Source organism: Rhodofomes roseus (genome assembly GCF_022264815.1).
Source record: "Rhodofomes roseus strain CIRM-BRFM 1785 chromosome Unknown C8Q71scaffold_29, whole genome shotgun sequence".
Taxonomy (NCBI): domain Eukaryota; kingdom Fungi; phylum Basidiomycota; class Agaricomycetes; order Polyporales; family Fomitopsidaceae; genus Rhodofomes; species Rhodofomes roseus.
The window spans coordinates 20,207-45,484 of NW_025952985.1; the positions used below are offsets into that span (position 1 = coordinate 20,207).

Here is a 25,278-nt window from a genome sequence, read left to right on the forward strand (position 1 = left end):
GTCAAATGGCTACGATACGTAGGCTGACTTGCAAGAAAGCCATTGCGCGAATAGCAGAAGGTATATGGTACTGACTGCGATTGGGTGAATGGACGTGACTTACGGAACAATTGTACAGAGCGGGCATACCCCATGGCCTGGCATAGAACAGGTGAGACAATTCTGCTGATACCAGTGGTGCCCGCGTGTGCGTGCTTTCAGCGTCTTCGTGATGAATTGAGTAGACTCTGTAGAGTCTCTCGTATGTGTCCTAGGATACTGCGAAACTATAGTTGAGTGCCTACTACAGGACGTACGTACATCTTCATGAGTCAAAAATTGTGGGCCGCAGGTTTTCGTTCAAGAGCAACTGCATGATTGTATTCGCAAAACCAAGAGTCCGGTTGTCGTAAGCTATTGACGCTAGGCGAGGATGGTTGTACGGACAGCAGTAAGAAATCCACGACAATACACTAGAACGGGCTACCATCACGAGTAAACGGGCGGCGCACCCAGGTCCGAAGGCTCTGGCCTCTCGATGTGCACGTTCAGCATGATTCTTCGTAGATCCTCGATCTCTGAGCGTAGCCCCAGCAGCTCGTCATGACGGGAGGGCCTGCTCGAATCACTCGTCGTCGAGGGGAGTGATGCACCCGGGCCTCCGGGCAACACATCCTCGGCATCACCCGTGGCAGAAGAAGAGCCATTGACAGAGAGCAGAGGTATACCTTCCCGCGGCGACTGGAGCTCCCGTCGTCGCTTCTCCGTCATGTTAACATCTGGCGCCGCGGACGAAGGCTCGAATGGCGTGGGTTCCGTCCTTGTACCACTTGTGTCTAGGAAGCCGGGTCTTTTCCTTGACTGCCTGCGCCGGAAGAACCAGACAAGTAGCCCCAGGAGCGCAAGCAAACCGACAACACCGCCGACGACGCCGCCTGCGATGGCGCCAACATCAACGTGCGAGCCACTGCCACCGCTCGAGGCGCTCGTTGACGCGGGCTTACTGGGCGCAGAGGTCGATACGGCGACGGTACCACTGTTTCTTGCATTCAGTATGCTGGGGAAAGCTGTACAGTGTGGCCTCACCTGCGCAGGAACGGGGCGAAGAGCCCTCCTAGTGCGCTGTCCTGCGGGTCAGACATCAGAAGTTCTCAAGACAATCGGTAGGACCAACCTCATCGATCCGTTGATGCAGGAGCCGGTCTCGACGTCGTACCACACGAGGAACGGAGTTGATGTCGCATTACTCGATGCATAGTTCCAGAGTGAGTCTAGCAGTTGATCGCGGACGGTGTTGTTTGTCACGGTAGCTGCGATGAACGCATTCCAAGCTGTGCCATCATATGTCAAAAGCGAGACATGTATCAAGGGACAACGACCAACCTACATTGCCAGGCGATGTACTGGCGCTCTCAATGGGTAGTCCGTATTTGTACCCTTCTGAAAAAACATTGGGTAATGTGCACGGGCTCATGTCCTAAGGAGAACGTACCAAACGAGGAGTCGATCCACTGTCCGTACGTTACTGTGAGCTGGTCGAATAACTGTGTGGCAGCATGAGAACACTGCGCAAATATCTGGAACATTGAGATATACCGTTTGATTCAGAAGATTGAATCCCAAGAGGGTTTGCACGTAGAGATTGTACGGCAGTACCCAACTGGCGGGTTGACCACCATATGTGATCAGCACGGTTTCGTTGCCTGAGGACAGGGCAAGCGACTGCCACGTTTGCATGAAACTGGACGCAGTACTCTATTGACCAGCCGCAATTCGTTAGCTGCTCCTGTCGGGCTGCATAACACGTAACTCACACTAAATTGTTGATAATCGTTGGTCTGGCCGACTAGCTGACTGATCTCTGCCATGGCCTGAATGGCGAAGATTCCTTTGACAGCGAGATTAGTTGAGTTCGGAGAGGTTGAGCCATCATCGATGGATGTTCTGGGGAGTATTGAACACAAAGAAGTTGCATTGTAAGAATCACGTACTGGTCATGAGGATACAATGCATTGTTATCGGTTGTCAGATATTGGGCCCAGCTCTTGAACAAGGCATACTGTGATCATGGGTATTATGAGCCTAGCACGCCGTCACAGAGACTGAGTCGCACGTAGTCATGGAGTAATGATGTATCTTGTGAGTAACGAGCGTGAGCGAGCGCAGCGATCAACATATTCCCTGTTTCTGAAACCACAGACGATGATGAGGGCATGCAGAAACACTGCAGGGGTATGTGCGTACGTTCTATTCCCTCTTGCGATAACAGAACTGGGCCATTCACTTCTGGGAACGATTCGCCTGACATACATGTGAGCGAGCCATCTGTCAGCATGGTTCGAGCATACCGAGATCCTTCGCTGCACACAGATACTGAGATAACGATACATTTTGCTGTTCAAGGAGAGGTAGCAAGAGGGGCTTGACCAGTGACGCATTATTGAAGTATAACAACATCGGCAGTGCAGCATATAGGGTCTCCACGGGGGTGACACGTCTAGAAGGTGCTATGTGAGACATACTCTCCGAACAGATACGAAACTGCTCACTGAGTGCGGGCTAGATCTTTCATGAAGATTCTAGTCGCATCGTCCGCCTGACCAGAGCTATAGGGTGCCGTGATCTCTAAAGAACTGAACACTTGTCGTGTTGCGAGCGAGAGCATGTCGTATAACTTGCCATCCGGCGAAACTGTAGAGGCTGCGTTGTGGAGATCGGCGTCGAGGGCCGTAGCTGCGGCCAACGAGTTATTGAAGTCGGAGACGAAGAACTCCAACTATGCGAGCGTCAGCTTACAAACGATGAGAATGCACAACTTCACTCACGGCGCTCTCGGTGGTGCTGAAGTTAGCAGTGTAGTACGGACGGAGAGATGCGCTGTTGCCCGACAGTGTATAGTTGATATTTGGATCGCGAACGTAGCCAATGATCCAAACGATGGGCTGATCCACAGAGGATACAGAACCCAAGTTGACTGAGATAGGGAAGACAGGCCAAAGACTGCGACAGCAATTAGCTCTGGCTTCACATGAGTCAAGCATCAGGCGTCTTACGAGTTGATGGCCCGATTGGTACTATTGTTGTCATTGGAGTTGACGCCGGCAGCAAGTATGAACTCTTCTCGACAGACTGTGTCTTCGCATGTCTGTAAAGTGATGTTCCGGGTTGGCTCCTATATGTTAGGTCAGTCACGCTCGCAGTAAAGAACAATCCACATACCAGCCCCATCGCGAAGTACGCAACACCATCCTCGGCCTGATGAGTATTCTCTTGGAAGGCTGAAGATGTCTGGAGCCTCAGCTGGTGATAGACGATGTCACCAGTATTTGTCGGAGGGCTCCATGTCATCTCCTGGCCTCTGTTGCCAGACAACCATTCTAATACCAGGCACCCAGGTCAGAGGGACTAGATGTGTGCATATGACTAGTTGTACTTGCCTCCACTTATGTCAGAGTAAAGTTGTATGTCATGCGGTTGGCCATCGGTGGATGTGAAATTCACGGCCAAGTAGGAAAACGGCAGGGATTGGCGTACAAGGTCGGATGGCTTTTGAATTATCAGCAGTGTTGAGACATGAGTTACAGGTTTGAACATACATTGACAGGACTCAGGAATGTCAGTGTCACGTTCATAGGGCCCGCTTCGATTACTTGTATGGTTTGGGTCGGAGTCAACTCCGTCTCGACGACGATACCGGCAGTTACAGAGTAGTTGCTTGGAAGATTGTTGTTGCCGAACAAGGTGTACGTCTTCCCATCGACTTGGATGTAAAGGATCCATCCAGTAACCTACAGATTGGAGAACTTGGGTTCAAGCAATGGAATGGACACAAAGAGCCCCGCACCGCTCCATCCCAGAATACTGGCCAGTCTTTTGAGCTGTCAGAGCCGGCTGTGCCTATCCATGTGTTCAAGTAAGGTGTGCGAACGGCGTACGGGATCGCTGCGGGCCAGAATGTTTGCACTCCATGGACTCGCGCAATGAAGGGCACAAGGAGTAAAGCAAAGACAAGCAGCTTCATGGTGGAGAGTGAAGTGCCAGCCGCCCACTTGAGCGTCGCTGGCAGTGAAACGTGTGCGCTGGGCCTTCCCTAAACGTACCGCTCGTTCGTTGATGAGGCTATGACGGGGCATAGTGGGCTCCAATCTCGGCAGGTCGAATACCATCTTCCCGGCAAGAATACGATGGTCCACACCGCTTTCCGGTCGAAATGACAGCTTCGATTGAGTTCATCGCCGACCGGGGAACCGTATCAAGTGCGACTCACATGACACTTAAGTCCGCGCAGCATGTCGTTCTCTGACGGTCATATGAGAATACATGCGCTGGGGTTGCTTGACTTTGTTTTACACAGACAGGTGCGAATAGCACTCTACGGTCATCGTACTACCTGGACATCGGCGCGAATAGGCAGTTTTCGCGTCTAATGATACTTTGTGATTGGTCAATCATCGCATCTCAAGATCTGACACGCACACGTCAAGGGATACTTGTGCATTACAGAATCCGGGTTGCCGTGGAGTCCTAAACTTGGTTCCGTGTTACGGATTGAACTCTGTCCACAGGGAGGGGCCCCATGAGCCACTGAGCTGCCGCTCGTCCGCAAGGAATGGGGCTCAGGTGCTGAACACTGAAATCCGATAGCATAACTCAAGTCAAATTTTTCAGTAGCTTACTCACCTAAGTCGAGTGCCTAGTCGAGTTCTCAGTAGGAGGCCCTAGGATAGGCATCTCTAGCATCTAAGTACCGATACTACGGTCTTCGTTCCGATGAAGGGTTGCAGATGATCCGAGTCTGCCATGATAGGTTTGACGAGGCACATCGGGTCGTTGCCGTGTATCTTCTTGTTGTTCGTTAGGAACGATGGTGAGTCTCACTGCTTTACAAGTAGGACTGTCTCTGCACTCACCAACTCTCGCCAGCTCGGTAGGACTTGCTCCGAGTGGGAACGAGTCGACATCAAAACTCAACCTGTTCTGTCTCCAACGACCTCATTTTGATCTTGCTTAGAGCCCAAGGTGATAGACCTATGCTACCGAAGACAGAATGAAGGTTCGAACCATGCTGAACAGCTGCTGAGCACCCACCATACTTATGGGTGATTGTTGCCCGGCGTCGCTCAGGCTCATCGCCGCATCCGCAGTAGTTTTTTTTTTTTTTTTTTTTTTTTTTTTTTTGGAGGGCTATATGTAGGATCCGGCAACTGACAATTGGTCAGACCCAGGTCCCAGCCAGCCAGCGGGTTCCCCCGCGGTTGCTTTCCAGGGATAAAATGCTTTTACGCACGACCACATTTGGTCAGTGTGGGGCTCAGTTATCCTACATCCCACGTTTCGTAGGTTTGAGGATTAATACCCACTAAAACCCTTCTAATTTTTGTCCAATCGTCGGGTAGTGCTAGCTCGTCTTGTAAGGTGCCACACCACGTGCTTAGGACTAATGGGGGCCACAGGGCGGCTCTCCCAAAACGTCGGTGCGTCATGGCGATATCTAAGTGGAGTCTACTGTTCATTATATAGCCCCATCGCGCACGGATTTCTTGTCGTGAGTGAGTCCAGTTATCGTCCATTGCATGTCCGATCGTTCTTTCACAACGTAGGCACCAGATAAGATATGCGGCTTCAGAGATGAGGATGCGCCACATGCGTTCGACGAAGGGTCGTCGTTTCTTCTTGTCTGAGAACCAGGGGCGCATTCCAGCACTGAGGATGTCTTCAAGGTCAGGCTTGGTCCACTCAGCCTGTTTACGTCGCCATAGGTTTCCGGCCATGGCCCAGATTTCAATCTGGCCTGGTGCCGTACATTCAAGCAGTATGTGAGACATTGAGTCTATTACGCCACAGTATTGACACTGGGCACGTTCTTCGTAGCCAGATATCTTCGCCCAGAATCGACCAACACGGAAGGCGCTGTGTAGGCACTTCCATAAGAAGTCGGATATTGGTCGGCGGAAGTCACTGTTGCGTAGGCTTTGCCAGAGTTCATCAGCTGTTATGGTATGGTCCGACGTCAGATTAAGCTTTGCTAACACTGCTTGTACCGTCAGTGCAGTGGATCGTCGTACTTCCAAGGGTCGTCGTTGTATGATGAGGCGGTAAGCAATCCTTTGAGATAGGTGTGACAGTTTGGCACCTGACAGGTTGAGTGTAGGGTCTATAGTCAGTGAGACTGTTTTGGCCCCGCTATTGTCCATCAGGTATTTCACCAGGTGCCTGCCTTTGTCGATCGTTGACCAGTCATTCTTAGAGTTGGCTTTCCGGAATGACGTAGGGGTGCATCGCTGACGTAGAACATTTATCAGGTCTTTCAGCGCAGGCTTGTTGCTCATTCCCAACCAGTCCGTGTCCTCCCAACGTTGTATATCTTTACATAGTACATCGCGGAGGAATTGTGTCTCGCAGATAAATTCAATAGGTACGTCTTTGGGTATAAGCTGTACTGCGTATGCCGCAGCGGTGATCTCACCACTTGTTGTCAGATCGTCAATGTTGGCTAGTGGTTGTAGCAGCTGGGCTGCGGCCTCCTGGTTTCGCTCAAACATGAAGATGCCGCTTCCTTCGGGGGCTATTCGAGCTTCACCGTGTTTGAGGGCGCCGCTCGCTTCGAGGATATGTACTACGATTTTCCGGAATGCAGTACCTCGTCGCGGTCGCAGGTTCGGAGGGTTGACGAGGTTATTGTCATCCATGAAGGTGCGGAAGACTTCAGATATGCCTCCGCGTTCCGTGACTGACGGGTTAAATATTGCTTCTCCTCCTTTTACCTTGAAGGCGGCGCAGTTGGATTCTTCTCTCCTTTGGGTGAGAGTCAGGCCGTCGGGGATAAGATCGACTTGTGGGTTCCACTTGTCGCTTAAGGTAGTGAGTAAGCGTCGTGCTGCTTCTACACAAGAGAGGGGGTGCTGACAACCGTTGTTGGCAGCGGCAGCGCAAGAGTCACAGGGACATTCGAGAGGATCGGCTGGGCGTGGGGTTGGGATGAAGTCATGTCTGGCCAGCAGTAGGATATCGGCCACATGTCGGATGCCATGGTTCTTTCGTAGGCATTTGCTAAGGTGAGTGTTATCCAGACGGCGGAGGCGTTTGGACGCACTTATGTGGTACCACACAGGGAGCTTGCTTTTTAGTTCGTTACTCAGCTGGATTGCTCCGAATGATGTTTGATGTTTCTTTGCGACCTTTAGCATGCGTTTGATGTAGTGTGGTAGTGAGGAGGCCGCGTGTAAGGCCGGGTTCCAGCTTTGTAGGAACGAGTTTATCTGGGCTGAGGATTGTATCACCCCGGCGGAACGGCTAACCTGTAGCGCAATTAGGATGTCGATTACATATGCCCAGCTCGGTCGGGAGTCAGATAGGGATAGGTACTTGTGGAGCCATGTGAGTTCAATCGCTTCATTTCGTGCATAGATGTCAAGGATATTTAATCCTCCTTCAGAGATCGGCGAGTGCAGAGTGTTGAGATTGACTAGGGGCGTCCCATTATTGCCCCATACAAAGGATCTAATCTTTCTGGTGAGCTCTTTCTCAACCGAGGCGGGCATGCCCTGTACCGTGGTGAGGTATTGGGTCATGCCTCCAGGTCCCATTTGGATAATGTGTTTCTTTCCCTTCATTGTTGGGTTACAGTGTCCCCATCTCGTCAGGAATTTGTCTACTTTTTCTAATGTCGGGATCCAGATGGCTGCCTCACGTGTTCGGTTTCCTATCCATGCACCAAGGATACGTACCGCTTCGCCATCTTTAGCAATGTGGACGAAGTCTGGGATACAAGGTGTGTTGCTTGTCGGGTCAATACGGCGAGAGTGTATAACTTGGGCCCGGTATTCAGGCGATCCAATTGGTATTATCTCAGTTTTGCCTGAGTTGAAGCGTGCTCCAGAGGCGGAGCACCAGTCGTCAAGTATTTCCCACAGGTCGGACCAGCGATCGCACTGTGCGAGGAATGTGGAGGTATCATCCGCGAATAGTGAGGTAATGATACGCTCTGTGAGTCCCGGTATCTGGAATCCTCGTAAGGTTGATCGACGGAGAGCACAGGCAAGTGGTTCAATCGCAAGATCGAATAGGAGACAGGACAATGGGTCTCCTTGTCTTACTCCTCGGCGTACTCGGTAAGGTTTGCTTATCTCTCCATTTATGATAATTACTGTCGTCGCATTCTCATACAGGTTCTTGGCTCGGGTGATGAATGATGCGGGTAGCCCCATTGCCTGTAGTATCTCCCAAAGGTAGTCATGTTGTATGCGATCATACGCCTTCTCCTGGTCAAGCGCGACAATGACGCCATTGTCGTCAGTGGCCTCGGCGTAGTCTACCATCGTCCGGCAAAGTTGTGTTTGATCCGATATCTGGCGTCCCGGTATGAAGCCGGCCTGGTCAGGGTGAATGATGGACTTAACGACAGATCCGAGTTTGGTCGCCATAATGCGTGTGTAGAGCTTATAGTCCGTGTTAAGTATCGTTATTGGGCGGTAGTTACTGATGTCTCTCTTGTCCTTCTTCTTATAGATGGGGCACATCCACCCGTCAGCGAATCCAGATGCTGTGTTTATACCATGGGAGTCGATGTCGTCAAGGACGTTTAGTAAGTAGGCCGTGCTGTTGAAGGATGTGTCGTCATCTGATGCTGTGTCGTCTTGTAGTACTTTCCAGAATTCGTATGGAATTCCGTCCAGGCCGCTCGCTTTGCCTGCCTGAGCTTTCTTTAGTGCGTCTTTGATGTCCGCGGTACTGATTCGAGATTGAAGTACTGCATTGTCTCTGTCATTCAGGGATTGTTGAATGTTATTTATGGCCGATGATATGGCCGTCTTGCGTATGGTGGGGTTCGTCTGTCCGTCATCGTTGTTTTGTAGTGAGTCATGGTATTGTCGGGCGAGTTCGGCCATGTCTGAGGAGCGTCGTACATAATCGTGCGTGCCAGGTTTCCTTAGGGCATAGATTATGTCTCTTGGAGTTTTGTCTTTGTTGATGTTCGACCAGTATTTGCTTAACGTTTCAGCGTTTAGGGCGTACCGAGCGACAGTGGCTTCGCGGACATGTTGATAACGTTTGCGTTCAAGCTCAATGACGCGGTCCAAGAGCACTTCAGCTTCGGTTTGTAGTTGAGCAGTCGAGCTATACGCAGGATCGGCCTGTATACCATCAATCGCCGCTGTTATTTTTGTAATCGCCGCAGTGAGCTTTGGGGCCTTTTTCTTCATGATTGTCCTTGCTAATTTAATTGTGTTGTCTTTGAAAGCTTTGTGTATCGTTTGGGCATTATTAGCTGGTGAGCGTGTCCCGCAGTTCTTAATTGTTTTCATGTCATTGAGAGCTCTATTCCCAATGGTCTTGATTTCGGCCAGGAAGGACTTGTCTTGTAGTAACGCAAGGGGAAGAGTCCAACGGCCTTTCCCAATGTATGGGGCTGTCGTAGTGCTCAGCAAGGCCGAGGCTAGTCGGTGATCCGTAGGTATACCCGTTGATTGTATCTTCCATACCTGAGAAGATTGAAGTAATCGTCCAGTAACATATATCCTGTCAATTCGAGAACGGACGTCGGACGCTCGTTGTGGGAAGGTGTAGTCGCAGTGCGATGGGTTGGTAATACGCCAGCCGTCTTTCATGCGGAGTCGGACGAGTAGCTTTTGTAAGGGTTCGGTTATGGACATAGGGTCTTCGCGTGGAGGGAGCCTATCAATTGGTTCTTCAACAGCGTTGAAGTCTCCAAGTAGTACATCAGGGAGCTTGTGATGCGGATTGGCATAATGGTTTTCAATCGTCAGCCAGAACGCGGAGTTAGCAGCTGGGTCATTCGGGGCATAGACGTTAAGTAGGGTCAGTTTCTCCTCTTTGTGCCAATGTATGGTCGTAGCCATTGCTCTCCCGGGTACAATAGTTGTATTGTCGCAGCGGGCCGTGTCGACTATTTCTCTATTTAGGATTAGAGCGACACCTCCAGCATTGTCATCGTGTGATAGTCCGGGTATAACCGCCATACGTCTTCCGTATAGTCGATGTATTTGGTCTATAGTTGTACTGTTGAGATGCGATTCTTGTATCGCCAAGACTCCAATCTTCTCCGTGCGTAACAGCTGATTAAGAGCATTCCACTTATTGTTAGTGGTGCCTGTTAAGGATCCTCTGCCGTTGATGTTTAGTGTGGCTACATTAAGCGTGGCCCGAGTGTTACGGCCTTTCTTAGGCTTAGTCGATGCCCCAGGGTTGTGATTACTCAAACTCGTACCATCCTCCGTTGGCGACTCTGCTAACAAGTCTTGGAGGACTGCCCTGCCGTCCGATCCTTCCGACGATTCATTGGGAGTCACACGGGCAGGAGGCGAGATCATCCCTTGTCGTCGGGAGGGAGGTTGTCCAGTTGCCGTTCTAACGTCCGTGGTGTGATGTGTTATGTTGTTGTTGTAATGCGCCGCTGCAATCATTCCCGCCGCTACAGCGATCCACGGCGGGCGGGGACTGCTCCTGAGCCCCACAGGTGACATGCGTGTTCCTTGTAAAGGGAAGTTGCTTAAGCCTCTCGGCGGGGCAAGTCTCCGAGTGCCCCAGTGTGAGAAAATGGAGAAGTTTGTGTATTCTTTAAGAGCGTGCTGTCAGGCTTTCCTGTCCCGCTGTGGACGGCCAGTATATGTGGGCCTTTCAGCGCATTCTTCTGTGTTCGTTATCGTGACATTTATTAATATTCTTTTTAAGTACTCTTGTGTTTGAGCTGATCAGCTGTATCGCAAGATGTTTGTGTGAGGTGCGGGCGTCACGAGTTTTTGGTACGCAGATGTGATTTCGGAAGAGCGCAGGGTATACTTAATACAGCATGATGATACATCGTAGTGCGATACGCGAAATGGTGAATGAGATAGTACAGAATAGCGGTAGAGAGTAGAGATCGTGCTACGCGAGGCGGGCTAACAGTTCAGAGACCAGCATACAAGGGATGAGCGAAATTTGTCAGAAGTTACCGCGGCCACGGCCATTCCCTCCACGTCCACGACCATTGCCGCGACCATTACCGCGTCCACGGCCCCTGCCAATTGCACCGTTCGCACCGTTGTTCTGCGGCGGTTGGGCTTGCTGCTGGGTCTGCAGGGGTGGCTCGTGCCAGCCGATCGTCCGACGTACGCTGCATGCCCCTGCGATGTGGCCGAGCGAGTGGCAGTAGCCACACCAGACTCGGCTCGTGAAGGGTTCGGGGTGTCCTGCAATGTTTGACCCGAAGTGGTGGCGCTTCAGCTGGCTGCTGAATCGCAACCAGTCGCGGCGGTCAGACGTGGGAGGCATGACGTAGATGACGGCAACAGGCTCCGTCGTGTTCGCGGAGACGCGGCAGTGGATGATGTCGACGTCGATTGAATCGAGGATGGCGTTGAGAGCGTCGATCCTTGTTGATCCGCGCCACATCCCGCCGCGAGAGATGTCGCGCGTGAGGACATCATAGGTGGTGTCGAAGAGGTCCGATTCGAGAAGGGCGCGGCGTACAAGATTCTCGTACTCGGCCTTGGTCTGTGCTCCAAATCTATAAATAAATCTGAACATACCGCACAGGTGGGGATTCGAGTCGCGCCAGAAGTCAAAGTTGAGAGTGATGGGGGTAGAGTTGAGCCAACCTAGACCTACAAGAGCTACAATAGTGGGCAGAGGAATCCCCCGCGCTAGGTACCAGAACGGCTCAGTGTTCATACCATGGAAGCCGGCGACGGAGTAGCCTGGAAGGATGAAGGCACCGGGGATCAGTAAGACGCGGCGGAATACTTCAAGCATGAGTTCAATACGCATACTGACCCCGGGTTCTTCTGTGCCGTGGAAGGGAATCTGAACTGCAAGTACAGACTCAGTGTCGTCAAGCTCGTTCCAAGACTCGCGCTGGGCGGCCGCCATGCCACGTCCCCTCCAGCTCGCGCTATCGCCTTGGACGCGACGCCAGGAGCGTGATAGAGGGGCGACGTAGTCGGGGTCCAGGGCATCGACGTCGAAGGTGATTGGAGGCTCGTCCGGGCCGTCGTCAGCTGAGGTCTGGGAGGTGCTCGCGACAGAGGCGGCCCGGTGTTCGCGACGTTCGCGGCGGAGCAGACGGCGGCGGATGCGACGGCGAGAGTGCGAGGAAGACGTTGGGATGGGAGTGTCAGGCCGAGTAGCGTCAGCCATTTCGACCTCCTGAATCGAGGGTGTTCGCTGCGAGGAGCGCCAAGAGCCATCGTCGTCGATGCTGCTCGTGCTAACCACCGACCATCGATGGCCGCGGGCCGGTGCGATCGGAGTTGCCTGTCGTTGGTGCCTGTGGGGAGCGGGCGTGCGCGGGGAGCTAGTTGGGATGGACGACGGAGGGAGCGGGAAGAGCGGCAGTAGATCACCGATATCCGATTGGTCGTCGTCGTCAGAGGTGTCGATGGACGCCCTCGCCGCGCGCCCGCTATGCCTACGCCCAGATGCAGGGACGTGAAGTGGGGTATGGGGCGAAGAGTGGTCCGGGATAGCCAGGAGCGACTCGACAACATCAGAGTCAGGGACGATCGCGAAGCCGATGTCGAGCGAGCTGTCGACGACCGAGTTGTGAGGACGGGAGGACGACGGCTCGTTGGATTGGACAGGGTGTGGGACTCTCGATGACGACGCCGCCGGCTCAGACGAGGCCGTGGGGGGCTGGGAGGTTTCAGACGTGGGCAGACGGACAGGAGCGTTCTGTGTACGCGTCTCGACAGACGGGGAGTCCTCATTGCCAAGGTCTTCCTCGGTGCGGCGGCGTTTCCTCGACGCGCTGCCAGGGTCCTCGGCCTCCACAACTTGGTCCTCGAGTACGACGCGGCGAACTTCGTCAGGGCGCGGCGTATTGGACCCACGGCGGCCAATGGCGCCGGCCACTGCCTTGCCTTTTTCTTGTGAGAGACAACGGTCCAGCCGGCCTCCTGGCTGGACATAGTGGCAAGACGAAGGTCTTATGTGTCTAATCAGCGTGCGGTTCGCAGCGTGTGATAGCTAGGGTACGTACTGTTGTTCGTTACATTTGCCAGAGAGACTGGGGTAGACGGTGGCGGCGCAGGGCCTGCAGTGTTTCTGGGACGAGACGTACACGTCAAGTTAGATACTGTGGCAAGGCGGCATTATCAGCAGTAGGTACTCACTGATCATTTTCATTGGAGTTTCGCGGAGAGAGAGACCTAGCGACCGCGGACGCATAAGAGCGTCCCGGCGAGAGCCTGGCCGACGGCGACGACGAGGTCATCGCTCTATATGTCGTCGGGCTCTGGGGTCGAGAGTTGGGGACATCTTCGTACGCGCCCTGGGCGGCGACGTTGTTCGTAGTGAGCATAGAGCCACCGTGGTTCGAGGAGGGTGTCTGGTTCATGTTGGTTAGGCGGGCGTAGGAGGACAGAGCAGAGGAGACGATGAGCAGGGTAGAAAGAAGAGGCGAGTAGACGAGTAGAAGCGAGCAGAGAATGATACAGGGTCACAAAAGTGATGTCGTACCGTTGAGACTTTCGCGTTTATTTAAGGAACACGGACGACGTGTTCCATTTGTCACTAGTCGCGTTCGGATTGGGTGAGCAAGTTAATTTGCTGTACAGGAGTGTGAGCCTAGTCAGCTGTGTGGAGTGTGGTGTTGCGATGTCGTGCAGAGCAAGGTCACAGTCGGGGGAGATCGAATTTCAAAGTGTTTTTTGACATGGGTGCCGACGCAGCGGGTAGAAGAAGACGGGAGGAAGACAATGGGCGTACCATTTTCGGTTTCAAGGCGCGAGGCTGTCCTCCACTGCGACGCGTTATCTCTCCCTCCGTTCCAAAGTCGGTATGTCTATGACCTGAGACAAGTTCTCGGGACACTAAGGGTCCAGCCTGAAGGGACGCGCTGTGTCGTTGTGCATTGAGTTTCATCAAAGTTGGGAGCTGCCGCTGTCTGCACCAAAGTGTATGCCGTATATGCGTGTGACTTGTACCTCGATGACATCGAAGCTGGCGAGGGCGGGCGTTGATATTAGTGTTGCATTTTCAGCTTGTTATTTTCGGTGTTTTTGCAGGAAAGTCGGCATGTTCAGGAGCATGAGACGCGAGATTGAGTTGGCATACACAGGAAGGGCAGAGGCACAGAGGCGGGGCTGGTTGGCGGTGCGGTAGCGGAGGTACATCATAGGCGCGAAAGCTCTTCGCTGCAAAGGGCCATGGGCGCTTGCTTTGGGCACCTTACTGCCTAGGCGGGTATTTGGCGTTAGTTTCAGTTTGATCGACCCGGTGGCGCATATTGGACGTGGAGGCCTGGGCATATGATTGGGTCGGTGAGGTGCGGTGTCTCGATTGTCATGATAAGGTTTGCTGGTCTCAATATATTCGGTCTAGAACAGGTGCCTCTAGTACGATGCTAGTCTATCTATCCTTAGCCATCGTGCGGCATGCCCTCATCGTATACCGCCACCACTCCATCGCCACCATGGTGAGTTTCCACCAGATCCCGGGTTTTGGGGTCTTTCGCCATTCGTGCGCGCAGCCGCGCTACGGCGCCCGGGGTAATGTCAAATTCATAGGGATTAGAGTCGGGATTTTGAAAGTCAGGTTTGGTGAGGAAGGCGCGGTGCGGTTCGGGAAGTAGCGGGAGTGAGTGATAGACAAGAGTGTGTGTGTAGCCATCTAGGTCGCAGAGGCGGGCCCATGGGATTGGGACTTTGATTTGTAAGCCGTGTTTGCTGCCGGTGAGTCGGAACGTGACCCAGTGGCGCATTAAGGTCACGGCTTTCGAGATGCGTCCAGTCTCGATCACATGGCTGCCCGTGCGGAGGGTTAACACGTGCCCTCGGGCCAACGGCCTGTTAGGCTGTCTCTCAACAATCCACGTCTCCCTCCTTCCGTCTTCATCAAGCTCGGGGGTAGGTTCGACAAGGACGTCGACTGCAATTGAGTAGGCGGGTTGGTAGGAGGTACGTGTTCTGGATGTCTGCGATCCAGCCGCGAATACAGTTGATGAGGATACGCCAGGACGGGTTACGTGCTGTCCATCGTGGTATGCCTGAATTATGGGCGATTGGGCAGGAGGGCTACGCGTTTTTCCAGATGAGAATGCAAAGAACATCAGGTAAGGTGTGCGCGTCTATTTTACAGGGAGCTTACGAGGATTATATAGGCAATAACGTCAGTGCAACGTGACGTGTCATACGGGCGTTTCGTGTGCTTTATAAGGCTTTCAAGAGCTTCAGAAGACAGTGGTATGCACTAGGGTGTAGGATCATGCAGCATAGAGTGGAGTATGTAGGCGGGCAGGGCCGTTATGGACGGGGGAAGCATCCGGGTGGGAGGTTTCCACGGGAAGCTTCAGCGATTAACTCGCTGGAGGTGTGAAAGACAGTGGTATGCACTAGGGCTTAGGATTATGCAGCATGGAGGGGAACATGTAGGAGTGCATGGCTGTTACGGACGGGGCGGCCGTCTGTAGGAGCGGATTCCTCGAGATGCATCAGCTTATACTGCTAGGACGCGTTGTGAAGGGGCGTGATCGTTCCGTTCACGTGAATAATCTAGGCCGCGGGTCGTTTGGTCCGGTCTCGGGCGTTTCGGGCCGGGCGAATCGGAAGCGCTTTTGCACAGCTTCTGATTCGCGCGAGTACGTCGAGATCAGCTATCTGCTCGTCGTGAGGGGGCTGGGCCAGTACCTGGGGATGTCGTATTCGCAGTACAGCAGTGTGGGTTAGGAGTCATGGTTGCAATGCGTGAGTTCAGGTCAGTCTATATGGTGTCTGGCACAAGAATCACTTAGTCGGTTGTCGGGCTACGAGGTCGTCGCCATTGTGATCATGATCGAGTACGACGTTCAGCCGGCTCGTCGGGAGGGTCCCAAGACCCGCCAAGACCGCCAGAAGGGTCTTTCCGTTACCCTTAAGCGGTTCAGGGTGTTCGGAGAGCAGGTCATCTGCAGCTAGCCGTACAACAGTGATTTTGGTTGAGCCAGGCGTATCATATCAGGTTGGTCTCCAACCCGTTTAGGCCTGGTATCATGTAAGGTACCAAGGGCCGGTCATACAGAGCGTAGAGTACATCGTACTATGTCGTAGTCGATGTTCAGGCCAGTACAAGCGACTGTTGTGGAAAAAACTTTCCAGCCTGCGACCTCGAATCTGGTATCCACCAGAGGTCGTTATAGTGCAGTTGGTTTCACCTCCTACGAGGTTACTTATCCCCTGGACCACGTAAAGGTCTGCACTGGACTCGTCGACGACGAGCCCACCCAGGGGGCATCCGCAGTAGTAATGGTGTTCGAATAGATAGAATAGTCTGATTCGGTACCAGTCCGTGCTGACAGTACACTACGAGTACGGTGGGGCCTCGTCCGGCGGCGCGCAGCAGACCTCAGCGGCTTGGTCGATTTCGCGCTGACATGATCCAATTCATGAGACTCGAGTGAGCAGATTCTACACGGCTGCGAGTATTGTCGGTTGGGATACCACAGTAGAAGTCGAGAGTCTGAGCAAGTAATGCAGAATCACAGATGTTGCATAGAAAGCCGAACATGATAGCCTGGTAGCAATTGCAAGGCTACACCGTACAGTAGTCTGAGTAGACGCTCAAGCGCACAGCTGCCACATTCTCGTCTTCCCACGTGCATTGACGATAGTATGTATGCCAAGATGAATTGTACGTGTAAGAAAGGGAACTACACATAGGGACATAGCTTCGACGTTCAGATAGAGTAACATGACGCCTTCGGTAAGTAAGCATACCCGGATCAAAACACAATAGCTGACAACCATCAAGAGTAGACAGGCGGTGCACCCAGGTCTGAAGGTTCCGGTCTCTCGATATGCACGTTCAGCATAATCCTTCGTAGGTCCTCAATGTCCGTGCGTAGTCCCAGCAGATCGTCTTGACGACCCCTGCCTTGATCACTGGTCATCGAAGGGGTAGACACGTTGCCAGGTGGAGGATCGCCACCTGCAGGGGAAGACAGGACACTGGTCGAAAGCAACAGAGGTTCCCCTTCCCTTTGCGGCTGGAGTTCCCGTCGCCGCTTCTCCGTCATGATGACGTCTGGCATGTAGGCTGACGAGAGAGGCGCAGACGCGAAGGGCGTGGGTTCTGTCCTTGTACCACTCACGTCCAGGAGACCGGCACTCTTCTGTACTTTCCTGCGTCGAAGAAGGAAGAGAGCGAGTCCCAGAAGCACAAGCAGGCCAACAACGCCACCGACGACACCGCCTGCAATGGCCCCAACAGCAATGTGCGAGCCACTGCTATCATTCGAGGTGCTCGTTGACGCTGGCTGAGCGGGCTCAGATGTCGATATGGCGACGGTACCACTATCAACTTGACTGAGTATGTTGAGGAGAACGGTGGACTACATGCTCACCTGCGCAGAAACGGGGCAAAGAGCCCTCCTAGTGCGGGGCTGTCTTGTGTGTTAGATACTAGCCCTCTCAGGCTGAGACATCAAGCTAGACCAACCTCGTCGATCCGTTCGTGAAGGTCCCTTTATCGACGTCGTACAATACGCCGAACGGTGTACCTCCCGTGTTATCCGATGCATAGTTCCAGACCGCAGTGATGAGTTGATCGCGGACTGTGTCGTTGGTCGCGGTAGCAGCGACGAACGCATTCCAGGCTGTGCCCCAGCGTGTCAAGGGCTGAGTGTAACGTCAGAATTCAGTCACGGACCTGCATTTCCAGGCGATGACTCGGAGCTTTCGATGGGAAGCCCATATGTATAGCCGTCTGGGAGAGAATTGAGTGGCACGCCCGGGCTCACAATGCACAGGACTTCTTACTCGAGGGGGACCCGATCCACTGTCCATACGTTACTGTGAGCTTGTCGAAAATCTGTGTGCTAAAATTAGATGGCGCGCGAATACCAGGGACGTGAAGCACTACCGTTTGATTCACGAGGTTGAATCCTAACAAGGTCTGCACGTAGAGATTGTACGGCAAAACCCAGCTGGCGGGTTGGCCGGCATATGTGACCAGCACGGTGCCGTCGCCTGGTGATAGAGCAAGCGACTGCCACGTCCCAATGAGGCTGGACGCAATACTCTAGTCATACGTCGACATTGATGAGCTACTTCAATGATGTTGAGCGGGACGTGACTCACACTGAACCGCTGGGAATCGTTGGTTTGGCCGACTAACTGACTAATCTCTGCCATGGCCTGAATGGCAAATATGCCTTTCACAGCGAGATTGGTCGAATTTGGGGAGGTCGACCCGTCGTCGATGGATGTCCTAGAATGTATTGAGCATGTCGAGTCGGCACTACACCTATGCACGTGATACGTACTGGTCATTGGGATACAGTGCGTTGTTATTGTCGGTCAAATACAGAGCCCAATTCTTGAACAAGGCGTACTGTGGTCATGTGAGGACGAGCCTGACATGCGTTTGCATAGACTGATGGTATCACGCACATAATCAAGGAGCAACGATGTGTCGTTTGAGTATCGGGCGTGAGCAAGCGCAATGATCAGCATATTCCCCGTTTCTGAAATCACGAGTTTGAGGGCAGGTACAACCACTAAAGGAGCGCTCACGTACGTTCGATTCCCTCTTGAGATACAAGGTTCGGACCAGTTACTGCAGGAAAAGTCTCCCCTGATGACAGTCCATATGAGCAGGCTTCCAGAGAATAGTGAAGCGGAGCATACCGAGATCCTTCGCCGCGCTGGGATATCTGGATATCGATACGTTTTGCTGTTCAAGGAGAGGCACCAAGAGTGGCTTGACCAGTGAGCCGTTGTTGAAATACAGGAACATGGGCAGCGCGGCATATAGGGTCTCCACGGGCGTAACACGTCTGTAAGTCGTTGTGTGAGAGGTGTATTGGGCAAAACGATTAGAACGGCTGACCGTGTAATGCCCAGGTCTTTCATGAAGATTCGAGTCGCACCGCCCGTCTGGCCGATCTGATAGGGCGCCGTAATCTCCAAAGAACTGAACACCTGCCGAGTGGCAAGCGACAGCATGTCGTACAGCTCGCCCTGAGGCGAGATCTCGGAGGCTGCGCTTTGGATATCCGCGTCGAAAGCCATCGCCTGGGTCAACGAGTTGTTGAAGTCGGCAACGACGAATTCCAACTGTGCGAGGGTCAATCACCATTAGCGCAGATGTGTGCCTTCACTCACGGCGCTCTCAATAGTGCTGAAATTCGTAGTGTAGTATGGACGGAGGGATGTAGTGTTGCCCGATAGAGTATAGTCGATATTCGGATCGCGAACGTAGCCAACAACCCAAACGATGTGCGAATTCACAGAGGACACGTTGCCCAAGTTGACCGAGATGGCGAAAGCAGGATAGTCGCTGCGACAACCATTAGTTTTGGCTCTGCACATATGTTCGCAGCGGCAGCCTTACTTATTGATGGCTCGATTGGTACTATCGTTTTCATTTGCATTGACACCACCACCTGAAATGAATTCTTCCCGACAGGGGCCGGCGGGGCATGTCTGCCAAGTGATGTTCCGGCCTTGTTCCTATCGGCAAGGTCAGTCACATTCACAGTGAAGAGCAAGCCGCATACAAGTCCCATCGCATAGTATGCTGTACCATCCACGGCCTGGTGACCATTTTCTTGGAAGGCTGACGATGTCACGAGCTTCAGTTGATGATAGATCATGTCGCCAGTCTGCGTCGGAGGGCTCCACGTCATCTCCTGGCTTCTATCGCCAGATAACCATTCTACCACCACAAATCAGAGAAACCGAAATGCACATATGAGCTAGCTCTACTTACCTCCGGTTATGTCAGAGTACAGCTGTACGCTGTGCGGTTGCCCATCAGTGGATGCGAGATCCACGGCCAAGTAGGTGAACGGAAGCGATTGGCGTACGAGGTCGGATGGCTGTTACGCAGTCAGCCCACAAGACGAACACGGGAATGTTGCGGCACGTACGGTAATAGGACTCAGAAATGTCAGCGTCACATTCATATGACCTGCCTCAAGTACGTGTATGGTGCGGGTCGGGGTCAGCTCCGTCTCGAGGAGCGCACCAGCAGTTACGGAGTCGTTCCCTTGAGCCGCACTAGTGCCGAACAGGCTGTACGTCTTTCCATCGACCTGAATGTAAAAGATCCATCCAGTAATCTACGGAATAGACAGAATCAGTTTCAGCAATGGGGTGGATACAACTCATCACGTACTTGCCCACCCCAGAACGTTGGCCAGTCGCTCGGAATGTTCGAATTGACGGGTGTATTCATCCATGTGTTGAGGTAAGGCGTACGAACAGCATATGGGATTGCTGCAGGCGAGAACGTCTGCGCCCCATGCACCCGCGAGGCGAAGCGCACAAGCAGAAGCAGTACGAAGAAAAGGAGCGTCATGAAGGGAGGGACGAAGGTGCGGACCACCACTCGAGCGCCGCTCGGAGGTGTGCATGCGGGCTTTGCCTGCGCGCACCGCTCAGCTGTCGCAGAATATTTTCAGCCCGACGCGTCCAGTCAACTTCCCAGCTAGGTCGCGGTCTTCGCGCCACCGCAGCCATGAGGTTCACCTGCCCTTGTAAGGATCATCCTGATGAGGAACTGCGCCTGACTCCGGTCAACTCTCCTTCACATTGGCATGACAGCTCTGATAAGGTTCATCGCGGAGGCGTTCAATGTCACGCTGACCGCAAGCGACCGTAGCTGCAGAGCTTCGTGAGCACCAAGCCGAAAGAATGAGAAAGGACGTACGCTCACTGAGCCACTATGACAACGACAATAGGAAGGGTGGTGACTGCGAGGTAGAAGATGCGAGTGGAGACGGGCACGAGTAGAACTCTATCTGGCAAGTCGGCGCTCGTGTCTAGGATCACATCGCCATCTTCATGTCAGGACAGTCTGAGCTTCTACGTAAGTTATCATCTGTCGCACTGATACGTACGGGTCAAAGGTATGACAGCACCGGCTGTGCGGACTAAAGACCTGATGTGGTTTGACGGAATTTATTGTTCCTGTCCAAAACGCAATACGGACGCGGCTCGTCAACAAGCATAAGAGTACAGCGTGAAATACTTACAGATCACAGAGGTGGAAGCATAGCGGACACCAGTGAGTTCACTTGTGTGCTTACCCGAGTAGTAGGGTCTTTCAACGCCAAGCCACATCTGTTCTCGGCGTACATATTCACGGGCTCGATGAGACCATTCGTGCTCAATTATCGCATTATAACTTAGTCACAGATGTCCTATGAATCACAGACCTGCTATTGATGTGACCAATAGTCCGGCGGGGGCTCATCCAGCCTCTCCAGAACAGGAACCACTCGCTGCAGCTCTTGACGGAGCTGCTGCATATCGTTCCGCAGACTCGCCAGCTCGGCGTCCCGATTCCGGCTTGATATGCTGAGTTTCGACGCAGCGCCCGGTGACTGAATGTCGGTGTCTTGCGCGCCAATGCTAGGGCTAAGTGGTGGAGGCAAAGTAGTATCTGGTCCCGCCACAACCTCGACCTCAGGAGGTTGAGACGAAGATGTTAAGGAGGCACCAGCGACTTCTGAACCGTTGACAGGTTCTGGGAAAGGTGTCAATGTCACAGCGGGTGGTGGAACATCGGTTGCCCGTAATGAGGATGTTGTGACATGAGATGAGATGACGGAAGGCGGGCTGCCGAGAACGATGACGGAACCAGCTATGGTCTGGGGAACCATAGGACTCGATATAGACGTAGGACTCGAGATAGACGACGGTGCACCACCAATGATTGAGGAGTCGCCTGTTGCAGATGGTGTATGCGGAGGCGAGGGGGCCAAAAGATACCGTTGACTGGGTGGAGACGCAGCTTCCCCTTCCTTCTCTGAGAGCACCGGAGAGATGTACGGCTCGACGAAGACCATCCGTCGTCGGCGGTTCCGGCGGAAAAGATATACCGCCAGGATGACCAAGAGGCAGCCAGCGACACCACCGACAACGCCCCCTACGATTGCTGCTATCGGAGTATGGTGTCCTCCTGACGAAGATGAAGCCGAGGACGGCTGCTGCGACGACGGCGAGCCTGAGGTGTTGAGGCGGTTGCCACTGGCACATAGATGTGAGATCATTGACACGCGTACGCCGGGACAAGCTCGCTCACCTCAACACCAATGGAGCAAACAAAGCACCCTGTGCAGGACTAGAACAACGTCAATTCGCGTGTGAGGCTCGACAGTAAGGGACTGTACCTTGCAGTGCCGCCCACGAAGTCTCCATCAGATACGTTATACCTACTCGGAAATGGCCTTGTCGACGAGTTCGACGAAGCATACTTCCACAGACGGCTCAGCATCTGTTGACTGACAGTCGTATCCGTGAGCGATGCTGCGGTCAGTGACATCCATGCTGGGGTATGACACATCAGAGGCAGCCCGAAGAACCGGCGAGTTGACCTACCTGGGCTACCGAGAATATCGTGTTCGCTATCGAGAGGTAGGCCGTATGTGTAGTCTGACGAGGATGCTTCAGATAACGATCGCGGTGTATGGGTAAACACATAACCTACCGGCACCGGATTGAAGGAGCCCTTGGTAATACGTCGTGGTGCCTGTGAAGACCTGCGAAGAGCTCACGAGAAGTCTCACAATACGTCCTGAACAAACACTCACTGCTTCATCTAGGAGATCGAAGCCGAGCAGCGTATGTGCATACAGATTATACGCCATCGACCAGGCCGACGAGGAATCCCCGTACGTGGGTACAATGTGCGCGGAGTCTGATGTCATCGCGAGCGATTTCCAGGTCTCGCTGTACTGCGACGCGACAGACTATGTTAGTGGAATCTCAGTCAGCATGAAGGGTATGACGTGAGTAGAGGCGAACGCGTACGGAGTAGTGTTGCGCATCCTCGTCTCGTTGCAGGATAGCGCTGATGTTCGACATGGCTTGAATACCGATGATACCCTTGAGAGCAAGGTTTGTCGAGTTGCTAGTCGTGCTCATTGTATCAACAGATAATCTGGACAACATGAGGCTCTGTGCATCCACATTCATAGTGAACACGACTGCTTACTGATTCTCGGGATACAATGCATTCGAGACAAGATAATCTGCCCATCTCTTCAGCAAGGCGTACTAGCTGCAGTCAGTCCACTGATCATTTGCTCGACGGTTGGAGATGTCGACTCACATAGCCTTCGAGCAAAGAGGAGTCGCTCGCATACGTAGCATGAGCCAGGGTCATGATCAGCATGTTACCAGATTCTACGGACTTCTTCAGCCTAGCTCCGACTCAAAGAGCGATGATCTCACGTTCAACGCCTTCATTGGCGTTCGCCGTCGGATCCGACACGACTGGGTAGGAGGTCCCTGGAGGCGCCATCAGAGGGGCAAAGACCAGAAGGAGCCGCACAGAGACTCACCGATATCACTCGCGGCATACTGGGCCGTGTACGAAGAGGAGTTCTGCTGCTCGAGCAGAGGGAGAAGGAGCGGCTTCACCATGGAGGCGTTGAAGTACAGGAACATGGGCAGCGCAGCGTATAAGGTCTCGACGGGATTCACTCGGCTGATCCACAGGTGAGATGACTCGAAGCATAAGTGAAGTCGTACTCGCACGCATACCTGCTGTAGCCAATGTCCTTCATGAAGAACCGCGTCGAGCTGTCGCTCCCGCCTGGGCTTGATGTCGTCAGATCGAGTGCAGCGAACGCTTGACGGGCGGCGAGGGACAGCATGTTGTAGTATTGGCTTCCAGAGGAGACATTCGCAGCAGCACTTTCGATCTGGCTGTCCAAATCTTGAGATCGGCTAAGAGAATTGTTGTAGTCCGACAGGAAGGCTTCGAGCTATGAGCGTGTCAGCGTCATGCGGTCGATAGCAGGCACGTATACTTACAGCGTCCTGAGCGCTGGAGTACTGAGTCGTGTAGTACGGGCGCAGAGTCGACGCGTCTCCGAGGAGTGTGTACTCAATAGATGGATCGCGGACGTAGCCGACTGTCCAGACGACGGGAGACTGCGTCGCGCTGACATTCCCAAAGTCCACAGAGAACGCAAAGACGGGGAGGTCCCTAGAAGAGGATTGAAGCTTCGTAAGCTCACGACTATATGCGTATGCATACCCCTACTCACGTCGAAATGGCACGGAACGTGTCATTGTCGTTTTTGCTACTCAGAGCGCCAGATGCATAGAAGGTCTCGTAGCAGACTGTGTCTTGGCAACTTTGCCACCCGACACTTTGACCGTAACCCTAAGGCAGGAAGGACTCAGCCTGATAGTTCGATCGCCACCGCAGTATGCTTGTCCACTCACAAGCGACATCGCGTAATAAGCCGTGCCGTCGTTGGCCTGCTGGTACTGCTCGTCGAAAGCCTGGGGCTGCTGAAGCTTGATCGCGTGGTAGACGATATTGTCGGTCTGGTTAGTGCTCCACTCTGCGACGTAGCCCTTATATGCGGACACCCATTCTGTGACAGGCTCAATTGCGTCGCTGGTCCAGAAGAACAACCGTACTCACCTGCGCTGATATCCGAATACAGCTGCACATCGTGCTCCTTATTATCCGTTGAAGCGAACTCTACAGCGAGGTACGAGAATGGCATAGACTGCTTCACCCAGTCCGAGGGCTTCGAGAAAAAAAATGTCAGGAACATACACGCTCACAGCGGCTCAGGACACGCACCTCGATCGGACTTAGGAATGTGAGCGTCAGGTTCACGGGCCCTGCCTGCACAGTCTGAATCGTCCGCGTAGGCGTCACCTCCGTGTATGTCACATTGCATCCCGCCGCGCCCACAGAACCCGTCAAATCGAAGTTGTTTCCGAGCCACCGATATGTGTTCCCATCCACGCGGATCAAGCCCACCCACCCCAGGACCTGTCGTGATTGTCTGTTATAGAACAAACACATATCAGATGGGTCGACAAACGCACCGAGCCATTCCAAAAGACGGGATAGTCGTTGGTCGATACTGCAGACTGCCACACATTCAGGTAAGGGCTCCGGACTGCGATCGGGGCCGCGGCAGGCCAGAAAGTCTGTATCTGTGGCTGCGGGCGAACGACTGATACCAAAGAGAGGATACATAGAACGAGATAGAGTAGCATGCTGTAAGATATAGATTCCAGAGGGAGCGGATTGAGTGTAGGCGGCTCGACGCCTTCTCCTGCGGTCGAAGAAGGAGACCAAGGAGAAAAAGGTGCCGCACCCCGTAGTATTTGCTGTTCGCATACATGGGTGGATCTGTCAAGATATTGAACGACCGCTCGAGCCCATCACGTACCAAGGAGCCGTGACGGACCGGCATCATTATTCGACCATATCGAGCGGACGTTGATCTCCGTGACACTGACAGGCCATGCTAGGACCCCTGAAAATTGTCTAGGTGGCGACTCCGAGGTAAGTAGCGCATGATAGTAGGGTAGCGCTGCACGCTCTCTAGGAACCGTGAAG

The 25,278-nt window shown here is 53.3% G+C and overlaps 6 protein-coding genes across 6 annotated transcripts; 1 reads left to right on the forward strand and 5 right to left on the reverse strand.

The window, feature by feature from the left end:
- Positions 1 to 905: 905 nt before the first annotated feature.
- On the reverse strand, positions 906 to 4,099 carry C8Q71DRAFT_319384 (uncharacterized protein). The gene is made up of 17 exons (XM_047917783.1): positions 3,824 to 4,099; positions 3,576 to 3,767; positions 3,417 to 3,525; positions 3,199 to 3,356; positions 3,033 to 3,151; positions 2,805 to 2,979; positions 2,529 to 2,755; positions 2,328 to 2,476; positions 2,224 to 2,280; positions 2,093 to 2,166; positions 1,971 to 2,038; positions 1,794 to 1,923; positions 1,576 to 1,734; positions 1,472 to 1,523; positions 1,363 to 1,419; positions 1,154 to 1,310; positions 906 to 1,101 (listed from the first exon to the last, which is right to left on the reverse strand). The coding sequence occupies exons 1-17, from the start codon at positions 3,998 to 4,000 to the stop codon at positions 1,062 to 1,064; spliced, it is 2,100 nt and encodes a 699-aa protein (XP_047773978.1). The 5' UTR covers positions 4,001 to 4,099; the 3' UTR covers positions 906 to 1,061.
- A 1,047-nt stretch (positions 4,100 to 5,146) lies between these two features.
- On the reverse strand, positions 5,147 to 6,422 carry C8Q71DRAFT_883508 (uncharacterized protein; the record flags this gene model as incomplete). The annotated part of the gene is made up of 1 exon (XM_047928517.1): positions 5,147 to 6,422. A coding segment is annotated over one exon (1,128 nt), but the record flags the coding sequence as incomplete, so codon positions are not given.
- A 4,501-nt stretch (positions 6,423 to 10,923) lies between these two features.
- On the reverse strand, positions 10,924 to 13,315 carry C8Q71DRAFT_862175 (uncharacterized protein; the record flags this gene model as incomplete). Its single annotated transcript, XM_047927998.1, has 3 exons — positions 10,924 to 12,904; positions 12,959 to 13,012; positions 13,092 to 13,315. The coding sequence occupies 3 exons, from the start codon at positions 13,313 to 13,315 to the stop codon at positions 10,924 to 10,926; spliced, it is 2,259 nt and encodes a 752-aa protein (XP_047773980.1).
- A 2,041-nt stretch (positions 13,316 to 15,356) lies between these two features.
- C8Q71DRAFT_727211 (uncharacterized protein) lies at positions 15,357 to 15,872 on the forward strand (the record flags this gene model as incomplete). The annotated part of the gene is made up of 2 exons (XM_047921837.1): positions 15,357 to 15,639; positions 15,700 to 15,872. 2 exons carry the CDS (start codon positions 15,357 to 15,359, stop codon positions 15,870 to 15,872), a joined length of 456 nt encoding a protein of 151 aa, XP_047773981.1.
- A 1,257-nt stretch (positions 15,873 to 17,129) lies between these two features.
- On the reverse strand, positions 17,130 to 20,554 carry C8Q71DRAFT_319596 (uncharacterized protein). Its single transcript, XM_047917785.1, has 18 exons — positions 20,074 to 20,554; positions 19,826 to 20,017; positions 19,666 to 19,774; positions 19,454 to 19,611; positions 19,288 to 19,406; positions 19,059 to 19,233; positions 18,784 to 19,010; positions 18,582 to 18,730; positions 18,472 to 18,528; positions 18,345 to 18,418; positions 18,218 to 18,285; positions 18,033 to 18,162; positions 17,815 to 17,973; positions 17,712 to 17,763; positions 17,606 to 17,658; positions 17,392 to 17,548; positions 17,297 to 17,335; positions 17,130 to 17,246 (listed from the first exon to the last, which is right to left on the reverse strand). The coding sequence occupies exons 1-17, from the start codon at positions 20,254 to 20,256 to the stop codon at positions 17,325 to 17,327; spliced, it is 2,073 nt and encodes a 690-aa protein (XP_047773982.1). The 5' UTR covers positions 20,257 to 20,554; the 3' UTR covers positions 17,130 to 17,246; positions 17,297 to 17,324.
- A 564-nt stretch (positions 20,555 to 21,118) lies between these two features.
- Positions 21,119 to 24,932, reverse strand: C8Q71DRAFT_883520 (uncharacterized protein; the record flags this gene model as incomplete). The annotated part of the gene is made up of 18 exons (XM_047928518.1): positions 21,119 to 21,929; positions 21,985 to 22,023; positions 22,073 to 22,229; positions 22,281 to 22,334; positions 22,390 to 22,441; positions 22,493 to 22,651; positions 22,713 to 22,842; positions 22,897 to 22,958; positions 23,014 to 23,087; positions 23,136 to 23,192; positions 23,246 to 23,391; positions 23,448 to 23,671; positions 23,721 to 23,895; positions 23,957 to 24,075; positions 24,138 to 24,292; positions 24,343 to 24,451; positions 24,508 to 24,702; positions 24,759 to 24,932. 18 exons carry the CDS (start codon positions 24,930 to 24,932, stop codon positions 21,119 to 21,121), a joined length of 2,892 nt encoding a protein of 963 aa, XP_047773983.1.
- Between the last annotated feature and the right edge of the window lie 346 nt (positions 24,933 to 25,278).

Bases quoted from the DNA above. Each gene is read 5' to 3' on its own strand.
- C8Q71DRAFT_319384 (XM_047917783.1), bottom strand. From the start codon at position 4,000: ATGAAGCTGCTTGTCTTTGCTTTACTCCTTGTGCCCTTCATTGCGCGA. The intron at 2,477-2,528 runs GTGAGCAGTTTC...AGCACCTTCTAG, and splicing joins AAAGATCTAGCCCGCACTCA to ACGTGTCACCCCCGTGGAGA. The intron at 2,167-2,223 runs GTACGCACATAC...CTGTGGTTTCAG, and splicing joins ATCGCAAGAGGGAATAGAAC to AAACAGGGAATATGTTGATC.
- C8Q71DRAFT_319596 (XM_047917785.1), bottom strand. From the start codon at position 20,256: ATGACGCTCCTTTTCTTCGTACTGCTTCTGCTTGTGCGCTTCGCCTCG. The intron at 18,731-18,783 runs GTCAGCCGTTCT...AACGACTTACAG, and splicing joins AAAGACCTGGGCATTACACG to ACGTGTTACGCCCGTGGAGA. The intron at 17,764-17,814 runs GTAGTGCTTCAC...TTTAGCACACAG, and splicing joins TCAACCTCGTGAATCAAACG to ATTTTCGACAAGCTCACAGT.